Source organism: Leopardus geoffroyi, chromosome B3, assembly GCF_018350155.1.
Source record: "Leopardus geoffroyi isolate Oge1 chromosome B3, O.geoffroyi_Oge1_pat1.0, whole genome shotgun sequence".
NCBI lineage: Eukaryota > Metazoa > Chordata > Mammalia > Carnivora > Felidae > Leopardus > Leopardus geoffroyi.
This window is the reverse complement of record NC_059337.1, coordinates 133,849,843-133,864,276: the sequence shown is the minus strand read 5'-3', so window position 1 is coordinate 133,864,276 and position 14,434 is coordinate 133,849,843. Positions and strand designations below refer to the sequence as shown.

The 14,434-nt window shown below is 45.7% G+C and overlaps 1 protein-coding gene across 4 annotated transcripts in view; it reads left to right on the top strand.

Moving 5' to 3' along the window:
• The window catches only part of NRDE2 (NRDE-2, necessary for RNA interference, domain containing), a 56,141-nt gene that overhangs the window by 14,465 nt on the left and 27,242 nt on the right, over positions 1–14,434 (top strand). For all 4 annotated transcript variants that reach the window (XR_006705253.1, XR_006705252.1, XM_045451853.1 and 1 more), the window contains 4 exons: positions 1,604–1,834; positions 4,769–4,918; positions 10,745–11,195; positions 12,036–12,441. Coding sequence is in view for 2 of the 4 variants with exons in the window: in XM_045451853.1 (XP_045307809.1) it covers positions 1,604–1,834; positions 4,769–4,918; positions 10,745–11,195; positions 12,036–12,441 (1,238 nt within the window). In the remaining 2 variants the exon portion in view is untranslated. The remainder of the gene's footprint in view (positions 1–1,603; positions 1,835–4,768; positions 4,919–10,744; positions 11,196–12,035; positions 12,442–14,434) is intronic.

Genomic DNA, 14,434 nt, shown 5'->3' with positions numbered 1-14,434 from the left:
GCTCAGTCAGTTAAGCGTCCGACTTCAGCTGAGGTAATGATCTTACAGTTCGTGGGTTCGAGCCCCGCGTCGGACTCTGTGCTGACAGCTCAGAGCCTGGAGCCTGCTTTGGATTCTCTCTCTGTCTCTCTCTCTGTCTCTGTCTCTGTCTCTCTCTCTCTGCCCCTCCCCCGTTTATTCGTGCTCCCTCTCTCTCTCTCTCTCTCTGTCTTCCCCTCAAAAATAAACATTAAAAAAATTTTTTAATTAAAAAAAAAAGAAAGAAATTGTTGTAGATCATTGAATTGAGAAATGAGTTCTCTTGCAAATACGGACTAGATGGTCTCATTAATTAAGATGATGAACCCTGGGAAGCCAGGACTCTAAAAGTACAAGAAGCCTTTGGAAATTGAGAATAGTTGATGCGTGAGGCAGTTGTTTGTAGGTGTTTCAGTAATGCAGAAGAGCTCCTTGGAGCTTTTAAACGCAAGGACCAGAATGAAATCTTTTTTTTTGGCATTAAGTGATGAAGTTTTGGGGTGATGGTGGGGTGGTCTGGAGCTGACAGCCAAGAGCGAACTCTTGAAGACATCTTTGGTGCATGAAGCTGATTTTATTAAAGCACGGGGACAGGACCCATGGGCAGGAAGAGCTGCACTGGGGTCCTGATGGGTAGCTCATTATATACCCTCGGGTTGGGAGGGGGTCAGGGAGAGAGTAAGTCTCTAAGGAATTTTGGAAGCAAGGTTTCCAGGACCTTGAGGGGCTGGCTGTTGCTAGGGAAATGCCGCTTACTACCGTTTAATAAAACCTCAGTCATGAGACCCTTCAGATGTATGGGGGGTGGGGCATAAGCTTGGAGTAGGATTGCCAGCATATATCTTGGGGCAGGTGAGATGAGGGAAGTCGACTTACGGGATCCTCGAGGTTGGGATAATGTTAAGCCAAGGTTGTCTTTTGCCCCCAGCAAAGTGTCATCCTGGAGGCAGCTGAGCTCCTAGAGGGAGGTCACCCTGCCAGTTTCAAGGACTTGTCAATGGGTTGTAGGCAGTAAGGGAATTTCAGTTTTCATTTGCCTTAGTTTCCCACATCACCATGGCAAGCACTTAAACACTTTCTCTGTTCTTGGGTAGCCAGGCGTGTCCCAGGCACATCACACATATCCCACCCGGGGGGGGCGGGGTGCCAGCCCATATTTTGCCCTCAGCTTGCCCCACCCTCCCTCATCATTAAGGACATATTGCCTTAATATGTAGGACTGAAAATAAACCTTTTATAATGTTATTTAAACAAATACTATATTTGATAAAATGACTGGTAGATTACTTTCCTTCAAAAATGTATAGATGTGGGGCACCTGGGTGGCTCCATCAGTTGAGCGTCCAGCTTCGGCTCAGGTCATGATCTTGCGGTTCATGAGTTTGAGCCCCACATCTAGGTTTAGAAACTGTTGAAATTAGAATTTCTTCACCTACTGTTGTTTTGGGTCCAACTCTTAAGTCCTTAAGGGGAGCTGTGACCCAGGAAGGCACTGCAGAGTTCCCTTTTACATATTTGCTTATTTACATAGTCTTCTTTCTAATTCTCTTTTGAAAATTACTCTGATGTTGATTTTCCCCAACAGGAGCCCTCTGAAATCAGAGCCTTCGGACGAAAGTGACACTAACAAAAAGCCCAAACAAACAAGCAGAAAAAAGAAGAAAGAGAAAAAGAAGAAAAGGAAGCATCACCACAAGAAAACCAGGAGAAAACATGGGCGGCCCAGTAGCAGTGGGTCTGAGCCAGATAGTGATTCTGAAAAGGATAAAGCTTCCAGAAGCATTAGAGACAGTAAAAAGGAATCCGAGAAACCAAAGTAGGTTTTCTGTTCGTAAATACCTATGACTTCAAAGTTTGAATTTTTCCCCTCAGTTGTTGCCACAAATTAGACGTTTCAATGCCTGGTTAGCCACTTCGTCAACTGGAGTCCAAAACTCTCCAAAGAGAGCTCTACCATTAGGTTAGCGTTTAGAAGAAAAGTTTCATTAAAAAAAATTAGGGTCATGATTTTATTTGAGAAAAGTTATTGAGACACAGTAATGGTTGTGTCAAAATCTGATTCAGACGAAAAGTCTTTGGGGTTTTTGAAAGATGGCGGATGGGCCATGCACAGCCTGGGAATATGGGCCACTTTCCTGCGTCGTGTAGGGTCCCATCTGGGAGGGGCTGTTGGCCCCCACACTTCCGATCACTCGCATCACCCCCATGTGTGCACGCACGCGCACACACACACACACACACACACTCTTTGGTTGAGGTTAATGTAGCACTCCATCGCTGCCTTTGTCCTTTTCTCCACATTTATTTAGAACCCCTGTTGAAAGTGTGGACCAGCTCGTGACCACAGTGCCTCCTTTCCTGGGGGCTTTACTCCTCCCCACATTTTGCTCCACTGTCTGCCGTGAGCGTGTTGCTCACATTGTCCCACAGCGCGGCGGCTGCACAGGTGCTCACAACTCCTCTCTGCCTCGTCTCCTGGCCTCCCGCACAGGGAGGCAATTTTCCCTGTGGTGCCTGCGACAGGTGGCGTGTGGTGAAACTACCTGAGTGATTTCTCACTTCACTTTTTTCTTTCTTTTGTTCACATGGGCTAGAAGAGAGAAAATTTAAGACATACTTACAAAAAAAAAATGCAGTGCTCTTAAGAAGTTTTGACTCTTAGGGATGATTTGCTTTCATCATATGCTTAGAAGTCTCACTGATGGTCAGTGAGAGCTCTGTGTTGGAGTAAGTCTGGACTCTGGCCCATAGAGTTGCCATCAGACAAGCAGACACTGCCATCTTTCTGGGTCCTTCTGCCATCAGACCGTGGAGAACGTTGCAGGCCTCCGTGGCTCAGAAGACACAGATTGATTTAGCCCTTTCTCTGTGTCTCAGGTGCCATACCTGTAACCCACGTTTGCTCTAGGAGGGGAGAACAAGGGAATCCAGCAAAAGGGCTCTGAATTTGAATTTCCGTGGGCAGGAATCACTCCCGTCTTGTTTGCCATTGTGTTCTCTCAGCGCTTGGCACAGGGCCTGGTACGTAGTAAGCGCTCAATACAGATTTGTTAAGTGAATGAGTGAATTATTGATATTTTTGCTTTCAGTATGTCTTCAAAGAAAAATACATTAATCATCGTTTCTTCTGAAAACTCACCATTAGCTACCTGTCCTTTTTTTCCTACCGTTGAGGAAAGTGAATTTTAAAAGATTTCTTGAGCCCACACAGGAACTACCGTTCGAACTTGAAAGGTAGTTATTTTCAGCCTGTGCTTAGTCACATCGGAGGTGATCTTTACAGCCTCTTGATACTTCTGTGATCCAAATGGCATTTTTAAGTTCACCGATACTTTGCAGAATATCCCCATTAAGATCAAAATCGATTGTTGCTCTCTTATTTTCTCGATCTGAACTTCTGTAGCCTCTCCCTGGGAAGATGGCCTGGAGGAATTGTTTCCATAGAGACAAGGACTAAGATACTGATGTGTTGTGAGAGTATTTCCAGGATGTGGGGAAAGTAGGTTCTCAGGGGTATAGTATACCCCACGGGACTCTATTTCAGGGTGACCAAGGGGCCACTTCCCCCAAGGCGACAGATTCGCCTGGACCTTTGTTTCCTAGGGTGACCTCTTCATCTTCAGGTGAGGCAGACCCTTCCCTGCTCACAGCCGAGACCTCATCCTCCTTCTTGACCTCAGTACCTGGTAGGGGACGGATCAGACCTTGTCTCCTCCCCGGGAGTGATCTGCAGCCGCCACCCCTGCCCCCGCCACAGGCTTTCCATTTCTTTCTGGAATGCATCCACCTCATTCCTTCTCTTTGCTGCCCCTTCCGGTGTTTGTCAACAGAAAACCCTCCGGGTGTTCCAGAGGGGACTATGTTAAAAATCGCTGTGTGTTGTGACCCGAGATGCTGTCATTCAGCAAATACTGATTGAAACCTACTCTGTGTCCCCGAAATGCCATTCCTTTGTATTCCCAGCCAAGAGTGATTTAGAAGCCTTTAGAGTCGTTATTTCTCTCTGGGAAGAGCCAGACAGCAAAGAGAGCAAAGGTAATGCTGTTGCGACTCTGCCCTGGCAGCCTCTTGTGTGTCAGCAGCATTATGAGCTGATCTTCAGAGCAGGGAGGATGTTAGATGCCAGAAAGACTTGCCCTCGCTCTCATTTGACTCCTGGGAAGTGATTCCATGCGCATCTTGGCAGGAAGTCTGCCCACTCTCTAGTTGGTTCTGGGGGTACCGAAGGGTCTCGTCTCACAGTGGACTCTCTCTGCCCTTTTGTAAGGGGGGTCAGCACACAAGGCCGAGGCACCGTCCACAGAGCCCAGCTGTCCAAACAAGATTCAGCCCGAGCCTCAGTGATGTCTGAGACTGACCCATTCAGAGCTGCAGTTTTGCTGTTGTTGCCAAGATGCGGCTGGAATAACCAGAGCGCTTTTGGATGAGTTAGGCTAAGCAAGGGCAGCCCACTTGTTTACCAAATATGCTTGAAATTCTAGTTACAGTCATTTAATGGAATACTTGAACAGCTGTATCAGGTTAATTTCTGAGGTAGGCTGACTTCTTGGTAAGATGCCACTTAGCGTTGACAGTTTTTGCTTTATATTTTAAAGTTTTTCCCATCTTTGTGACACATGCACCTTTCAGCTTATGCATTTAAGCACTTTGACGCCGTGTGGAGTGTGAAATGTTTACCTTCCGTACTTCCGAAAAGGTGGGCCGTGTAACTAGATGTCCCTTCTGTGCTTCACCTTCCTCTGCCCCACAGCCGAGAAGGGAACGCCGTCGCTGATACTGGGCACCGCTGCGTCTGGCTTGAGGACGTTCAGGCTCTCACGGGGGAAACCTTCAGAACAGATAAGAAACCGGATCCTGCAAACTGGGAGTATAAGTCTCTCTACCGAGGAGATATAGCAAGGTATCCGTCATGGTGTCTTTCCTGATTTTCACTGGTGGGAAGTAACTTGTCTCCCCCCGCCCCCCTTGAGCCCTCTCTGCATCGTCTCTGTCTGCTCCCATCCCTTCTAGATTCCGGGGGGTGGCCCCCATTGCCGAGGTATCGACATCTGTGTCTTATCTCTCACATTCTGAAATGAAAGTTTAAACCTTGAGGTCAGGATCCAGTCTCCTTTGTAATAGGTTTTTAGTAAATATTTGTTGAATGAGTTACTCTCAAAATACCTTGAAGAAAGTAATTGTGACAAACCATCCAGAAACCATTTGGTCTGATCTGTATGCCATTTTTTTTTTTTTTTAATGTTTGTTTTTGAGAGAACGAGAGACAGGGTGAGCAGGGGAGGGGCAGAGAGAGAGGGAGACACAATCCGAAGCAGGCTCCAGGCTCTGAGCTGTCAGCACAGAGCCCGACGCGGGGCTCGAACCCACAAACCATGAGATCATGACCTGAGCTGAATTTGGACTCTGAACTCATTGAGCCACCCAGGTGCCCCTGATCTATATGCCGTTTTTAAAAGTTAGGAAGACTTTTATTTATCTCTCCCCCATGTAAGCCATTTAAAAAAAGAGACATTAAATAGTAACGACTTTTTCAAAATGTTTCTAGTGTACATCACCAGATAAAAAATGGGTGATGGTATTTGCTTCAGTAATTAGTTAATTAAACTTTTCTAGCCTGCCAATCAAAAATATTTAAATGCTTCTTAAATCCCTTAGACACTTAGTAGTTGTAGGACACTGTCGGGACACAAAGAACAGTGACACCCAATCTCTGTTCCCAAACAGCTTACAGGTAATGAAAATTGAAGGTAGAGAATATTGGAATATAAAGCCAAGGGGAGACCACTATCGTTCTTTATAAGCTGATTACTTTTTAAACTAAATGTCAGTTTCCATTACTTTGCTGCACCTCCCAATTTTCATGGTTACCATTCATCATGACATTATTCCTCACCACATAAGTGATTCCAACAAAGATTTCCTTTACGATGTGTTTATATCCATAAGATTTTAGTGTGTATTTATAGCTGCATACTGTCACGTCCGAGAGGCATGACTGTTCAAGTGTATTCATATATTTTTGAGTTATTTTCCTGCTCCTCAAAGTCGCGTTAGATTTTCCACGCCACAGACGTGGGAGGACCCAGCCAAAGATGGGGAGGCCAGCACGCACCGGCCCAGCCAGCTCTTTCACTCCTGTTAGCCTGTCTGACCCTCCAGCTGCTGTGTAAGGAGGGCCGCACTCTTCTTTTCCGAACGAGGAAAGCAACCTCAGACAGGTTACGTAGCCTCCGGAGATCATACTGCCTGGAAGCAGCTTTTTTGGGAACCTGTGTTCCTCGAACCAGTAATGTTCTTTTGCTGTCCCCAAGTAAAGATGGGCCTGGTTGTCTGGTAGGCTGTGTTCTAGATTGGGAAATGGGCTTCGCCGTTGACTAATAATGGAATCCCAGGTGAATCCCTTACCCTGTCTGAGCCTCTGTTTCTTCATTTGTTAACTCCTGCTGGGTCTTGCACTCAGATATCAGAAATAATGGATATGAATTAGAAATCGGTTTGCAAAAATAAAGAGGCATTATTTATTAATAGATGAAAAGGGAAAAGTATTCACAGTGAGTGGCTCTTAAATCTGTGCTAATGAACGGCCCAGACCTTAGGAAGAGAGTAATGAGACAAGTTTATTCATCTGAATTGCAAAGATACTATGGGAAGGGCTTGGGCATTGGTGTTATTTTCCAGTTAATTCCTAAAGTTTAGGGGAGGTAAGTCTTAACCGGATTAGTGGCTGTACAGCTGTTAAATGTCCAGATCTCGGAAGGTATTGATCCCACAGCATTGTGAGTTGGTCAGAGAACAGGGGGTGTTTTGTCAGGCTGTGAATTTTCACACTTAGGGGCAGTGACAACTCAGGAGCATTGAGAGGACTTGGCCAGCACTGTTCTGTGAGGACCAGAGGAGGGCTTGTAGGTATTTGGCTTGTGACAGCAGCATGGTCACTGTCTTTTAAGCTTTGCTGGACCGTCTTTGGAAGGTGGGTTGGCAACGTTCTGTGTAACTTGGGAAGGCAGAGCCAGGACCAATGAGTGGAAGTTCCAGAAAGACTGGGCTCAGTATCAGAGCAAATGTTCTCATCGTGGGCGCATCCCAGCAGTGACCTGGTGTGTGTTAGAGTATTATAGTGAACGGGACCTAGGGTTTGTGTATAAGAGTCAGAATTACCTTCGGAAAATGCCTTAGGACTAACATCCTGGCTGTCAGTGAAGTTCAGCTCAGTTTTAATCCATTTTTGGAATGGATTGTTTCTTTGGCTGTATACCAGATGAAATAGTTGGCTTATGTTTAAGAGCCAAGTCTTATAAAATAATAATAACTTAAACTTATCTAGTCCTTATTATATGGCTAAGGACTTCAAATTTATAAACTTTTTTGATCGTCCCTGTGTTCTATGACATGGGTACCATTATTTCTGTTTCACAGATGAGGAAACTGAGGCACAGACAGGTTTTTGTTTTTTGTTTGAAATAGCTTGGTCAGGGTCATCTTGTTAGTAAATGATGGGGTTGGAATGTGGACCCAGGTGACTGCCACCATGAGAGCCATGTGTGAATTGAAGTCACTGAAAGAAAGGCAAATTTATTATTGCACAGCTCATTCTGGGACTCAGAGCCACTCAGTGGATTCAGGGCAGAATTATATGCTTGATTTAAATATATTCTTTTCCCATACCCTGTCCCTTTTTCTTTTCTTTCTTCCCTTCTCTTCCCTTCCCATCCCTTCCCTTTTCCTTATAGCTGAATTCATTTAAATTAAATGTCCATTGATATCCTTCACTGAATCTCCAATAATTCCTTCTGGAATTATTCAGGTAAGACCAGCTGACTATTTGATAAGGATTTTACAGGAAACATGCCTTCCTTTGGAGGAATATTGCATTAAGTTACATCCTAGGTTTTGCCCAATTAAGATTCTATGACAAGTGATAAATTAGATAAAACCCAAATAGAAGGACGTTAACTTAAATGAGGGCTTACCCCTCCAGTGGGCCAATTTAAAGCTTTACAATAAAAATGATATTTGCTAAAACTAATGGTGTGGCAAAGTGCTTAAAGTAGGGAGAAAAGCCTGAAGCCATAATATCAACTATTTTTAACATTTATTTATTTTTGAGAGACAGAGCATGAGCAGGGGAGGGGCAGAGAGAGAAGAAGACACAGAATCCGAAGCAGGCTCCAGGCTCTGAGCTGTCAGCACAGAGCCCTACACGGGCCTCGAACCCACGAGCCTTGAGATGATGACCTGAGCCAAAGTCGGACGCTTAACCGACTGAGCCTCCCAGATGCCCCTAATATCAACTATTTTTTTTATAAATTATTATTATTATTATTATTATTATTATTTTTACATTTATTTTGTTTTTGAGAGACAGAGACAGAATGTGAGCAGGGGAGGGGCAGAGAGAGAGGGAGACACAGAATCAGAAGCAGGCTCCAGGCTGTCAGCACAGAGCCCGACGCGGGGCTCGAACCCACGAACTGTGAGATCATGACCTGAGCCGAAGTCAGACGCTTAACCGACAGAGCCTCCCAGATGCCCCTAACATCAACTATTTTTAAAACTATTTTCACATATCTGAAAGTAGGCACTTGATATATATCAGTAAGATTCTTTTTTTTCTCCCTTATCATTTTCACCTGTTATAAAGTGCAGCTCTTAAAATCGGTTTTACAAAATGCACTTTAACGTCAGAAAACTCTGTAAATGTTTTTTAAGAGATTATGTGACTGTCGTAATACCGTTCATTTTTAGTGAAAACAAAACAGTCATGAAGGGGAGACCTTAAAATTGTTTTGACCACTCTATGGACTAGGCTGGGGAGAGACCGTCAGGAAGTAACCTAGGAGGAGCCAGAGGAGACGATAAAGAGAACGGGCGTGTGTGAGCGGTGAGGGAGGCTTCTCAGGCACCTGTTGACTATGGGGAGGCAAAGGAGCTGCTGGGCCTCGACCAGGAGATGGTGGAGACAGAGCTTTCTGGAAGAGGACAGTAGACAGCGGCAGCTCTCTCCTCATGCTGCTCCCCACAGCATTATGTTAACGAAAATTAAAAAAAAAAAAAAAAAAAAAATACAGCACCAGTTGAAAGAAGCTCGTATTCCCACCCTCTACGTTTTGCCATTAACATCTTGCTGCCCTCGCCTGATCACATATTTATCTGTTCGTCCGTCCTCTAACCCCCCTTGTTCATTTGATGCCAGCATCAGTATGCTGCCCCCTCCATGCTTCAGAGTGCATGTCATTAACTAGCATTCAAGATTTGTTTCATTTTTTTCTTTTGACTTAAAATTTGCATACAGTGTAACACACAAATCTTCATGATACACCTGTATAATCCAGCCCCCTATGAAAATATAGAACATTAACGTGACCCCGGAACATCTCCTCACGCTCTTTTCCATTCAGTCCACTCCCCATCTCCCCAGGGGCAGTTGCTGTTCTGATTTTTTCCCCATCATTAACTAGCGTTGCCTGTTCTGGAATTCCGTCTAAATGAAATCATGGAGTCTGCACCCTTTCGTGTCTGGCTCCTTTCACTCAGTGTGATGTTTTGGAGATTCAGCCACATTGTGGCATTTATCGGTGCTTCGTTGCTTTCCGCTGCCGGTCGTCTTCTATTGTGTGGCCATACCGTTGTTTATCTGTTCTTTCATTGCCGAGCGTCTGGACTCTGCAGTATTTGGCTGTTATGAATAGAGCTACTGAGAATATTTGAGCACAAGTCTTTGTGTAGAAATGCAGTTTCCTTTTTCTTGGGTGAATACCTAAAATAGAATTGCTGGGTCACAGTTGGTAAGTCTAAGTTTAGTTTACAGACCTTTCCCCGAAGTGATTGTACCAACTCACATTCTCACTAACAGCACATGAGAGTCAGTGTTTAATTTTAGCAGTTCTGGTGGGTATGCTGTGTATCTCGTAGTTTTAACTTGCGTTTCCGTCATGACTAATGGTGGTGAGCAGTTTCTGCGTGTGCTTATTGGCCATTCATGTCCTCTTTGGTGAATTCCTTCCAGATCTTCTGCCCATTTTTTACTTGACTGTTTGTATAACATGCGTACAGAAAAGTGCACACTTTCCCTTAGCATTTGTGCAGATACTCGGTGGTCCTGTGTTTGTAATTCTGGGGACACCTACATGTCCCATAAAAGCATTTTAGAACCCAGACTCTTTTCCCCTGGAGTAGAAACTAGCCAGATGTAATTTTGTCCAACGTACTTTTGTTTCAGGACTAAAACTACAATTTTAGCCCTCTCCATTTTCTTCTTAAGTGGAGATACAGGACCACATTGAAGAAAAGGGACTGGTCTAGGAGACAGATGACACGTTATCACCCAGGGTGTCAGTGTCCTTAGCAATAGTGTAAAAGGGGATGAGGATTTCTCCCTTGCCTGGGTATGTATGATTGTGATGATCGATGACAAAACGTGTGGGGCAGTACTTTACAAAGCTCCAGGAAAATAGAAATTACTAGAATCTGGAGGACAGGCATGATCTTAAATTCATGAGATGTTAACAAAGAATTGAAGTGTTTAGGGGAATAAGTCAAACACAGAAAAAGTTAATTGCTAATTCTCATATTTCTCTAAATAGAAACAGTTTGAAGGTGAGGTGAATTTGAATACATGCAGTTAACTTGTCTAACGAGAGCTGAGGTCTGCTGAGCTGAGCCTTCGCCTGTGCAGAGGCCGTGCACATAACGCCCTCGGTGTCTTCTTTTCTTTTGCAAATATAAGATACAAGAGGAAAGGAGACTCCTGCCTTGGCATTAACCCTAAGAAGCAGTGCATATCCTGGGAGGGGGCTGCCACAGAAAAGAAGCGCTCACACAAGCACGTCGAGCGCTATTTCACGAAGAAGAGCGTGGGACTGATGAACGTTGACGGAGTCGCCGTTGGCGGTAAAACCGAACCTCCCTCATCTGAGCCGGTCTCATTTATCCCAGTGAAGGGCTCGGATGATGTGGTTCCTCCTGTTACGACCTGGCTGAACCCTCTGGGGATTTACGATCAGTCCACCACGCAGTGGTTACAAGGACAGGGTCCTTCAGAGCAAGAACCAAAGCAGCCAGACTCCCAGACAGACAGAGAGCATGCCCTGCTCAAGGCCAAGGTGGAGGAGTTTAACAGGAGAGTTCGGGAGAATCCCCGGGATATTCAGCTGTGGATGGCATTTGTTGCTTTTCAGGTAAGTGTCGCCGTCCCAGTTCTCTTACCGGAGTGACTGTCCTAGTTTGGGGAAAGCAGATTTGCTGTGCCTCGGTTTTCGAGCCCCTGGGAGGAACCCTGGCACTGGGCGTTTGAGGATGATTAGACTGGAGCCCTCGCCCTGAACTTGGTCAGACTGAATAAATGCAGTGTGGGGTAGCGCGTGCTTCCGTGCAGAGCTTGGGGGTGGGATGAGGGAGTGACCTGCTACTAGGGAGTGAGAAAGGGCTTCCAGAAGAAGGTGAAATCTGACCCGAATCTGGAAAGAAGAGTAGACGTTCACCAGGCAGGGAGATGTACCCGTGAGGTATAGACAGCGTGCAAAACACGCAGAATCCAGGGGAGAAGGTGGTGTTCACACCATTCCCTGGTCAGAGCTGTGCTGCTCCCGTCCCAAAGTACATGGCTTTGTCTTCGTCCTACTTCTCTGTTGCTGAACCATGTGTACGATTATCCTATTTTGCCTCACATTTGGCTGTTTTATTGGTAAAGTTGGCTCTTGGGAAGCAGTTTCCAAGATACTGCACCCTGGCTATTGATACGTGATTGAAGTTTGAAATGCCGGAGCGTAGACAGGGAAACAAACGCAAGATCAAACATATCAGGTGGCACAGGTGCCCCAGTAGCAGAGTTTCCACTCAAAACAAAAACAAAACAAAACACTGATAAATGCTTATCAAGAAAGCAGGACTAACGATTGATTCTGAGAGGTGACGGGCGGTGCGGCCCGGAAGGGCTGTGAGCGTCTCTGTCCCCGCGGTGAGCGTTTGAGGCTCCCCCACTGCCGTTCGCATTTGTAACTTGATGTTTTTGTCTGGAGGACGAGGTCATGAAGAGCCCTGGCCTGTATGCCATCGAGGAAGGAGAGCAGGAAAAGCGGAAGCGGTCTCTGAGGCTCGTTCTGGAGAAGAAGCTGGCCATCCTGGAGCGGGCCATCGAAAGCAACCAGAGCAGCGTGGACCTGAAACTCGCCAAGCTGAAGCTCTGCTCCGAGTTCTGGGAGCCCTCCGCCCTGGCCAAAGAGTGGCAGAAACTGATCTTTCTGCATCCCAACGATACAGCCCTGTGGCAGAAATACCTTTTATTTTGCCAGAGCCAGTTTAGCACCTTTACGGTGTCAAAAATTCACAGTCTGTACGGCAAGTGCTTGAGCACCTTGTCTGCCGTGAAGGACGGCAGCATCTTATCGCACCCCGCCCTGCCGGGCACCGAGGACGCCATGTTTGGTAAGAAGCCGAGGACCAGATCCCTTTGTCTGGGGGGAGCTCTCCTTTCTTTCGGCTTTCGTCAGAAACGAACGCTTAGTTTTGCTTTACTTTAGAGGTGTCGACATGGATAAAACTGATTTAAACAAAAAAGTATTGGAATTCCTTGTGATTACCACAGATGTTCCCCTTTCCAACTTCTTGGTCGGGGGCGGGGGGTGGTGGGGTGGGCATTAGAGCCAGTAAAGTTAGAGAAGTATCACTGGTCTGGAAGTTCCAGCCTTTCTGCTTGTTAACCGAGGAAACCTAGAGAAGTCTGGAATGTTCTGGCTGTCCGTGACCTTCTCTGTGGAGGTGCTTGTCTGGCCGTCTCCCCCGTCCTAGGATCTCAGGCTGTGGTGTTCAGGGGGAAGCCCCAGCTGACTGGAGGTCGTTGTGTAGATGCAGTTCTTTTTTTTTTTTTTTTTTTTAATCTTCATTTGAGAGAGAGAGAGAGGAACAGAGGGAGAGGGAGACACAGAATCTGAAGCAGGCTCCAGGCTCTGAGCTGTCAGCACAGAGCCCGATGCGAGGCTCAAACCCAAGAACTGCCAAGTTCATGGAATTCATGACCTGAGCCGAAGTTGGATGCTTAACCGACTGAGCCACCCAGGCGCTCCCCTCTTTTTAATGTTTATTTTTTTAATTTATTTATTAAAAAAAAATTTTTTTTAACGTTTATTTATTATTGAGACAGAGAGAGACAGAGCATGAACGGGGGAGGGTCAGAGAGAGGGAGACACAGAATCTGAAACAGGCTCCAGGCTCTGAGCTGTCAGCACAGAGCCCGACGCAGGGCTCGAACTCACAGACAGTGAGATCATGACCTGAGCCGAAGTCGGCCGCTTACCGACTGAGCCACCCAGGCGCTCCCCTCTTTTTAATGTTTATTTTTGAGAGAGAGACAGAGTGTGAGTGGGTGGAGGGGCGGGGGGGGGGGGGGGGGAGGTGGGTGGAGACAGAATCCGAAGCAGGCTCCAGGCTCCGAGCTGTCAGCCCAGAGCCCAACACAGGGCTTGAACCCACAAACTGCGAGATCATGACCTGAGCTGAAGTCGGACGCTTAAACCGACTGAGCCACCCAGGCGCCCCTGCATAGCAGCAGCTCTTATTTTGCTGTTAACAGTTCTGGTGTGTCCCAAAGGAGGCTAGAATATAAACTGTGTCCAGTAGTGAGCTACCGAAGGCAGCATGTGAAGCAGGAGCTGGAGAATATCACTCTTGACTCGAACCCTGGGTTTGCCCTTCCCTGGTAACCTTGCCTGTTCCTGAACCTGGTTGAGTGCCTGTTTCTCCCTCAGCACCAGTGGTATAGTACTTGTTTTGGAGGGTTATTGAGCACATTACCTGAGACAGCTCAGTGTGTGGCACACAGCAGGCATTTATTTGATCAAAACCTTGCTATTTCTCTTACCTTCTAAAGATGGAAATATATTGCTCCAGAAATAATAAGCACTTGCCACGCTGACATAGGGTCTCATGTTTGATACAGTTCACGGTATGCTCATATAGCTTAGTAGTATCTAGTAAATGGAATTGTACCACAGTTGAGACAAACCAACATCTTCGAGCATGGAACCCTGATTTGCTTACAGCTGACTCTGAAGAGATGATGAAAGCTGCTGATGGTTACTGCCATCTAGCTTTCGGCACGCATCTTTGCTTTCTGATGAAGATCTACATCATCCTTTCCCGAGAATTTTTCATGGCATAATGAGCTTTGAATATTTGATTAACTGGTCAGACCAACCTTTTGCCTTCTTTTCCTATAACATATGTAGTTTTTGTCAGTATTTGTATTCCACGATGATTTCATATAAAAATTGGGATAAATGTACATCGTTTTATTACAGTACCATTGTGAATCCTTTTAATAAGGACATGTGTTATTACAGCTTTGAAATTACCACAATAACTAAATTTGGAGAAAAGATATCCTCGGTGTGGAAATGCACATTTTTGTTTATTTTTTATT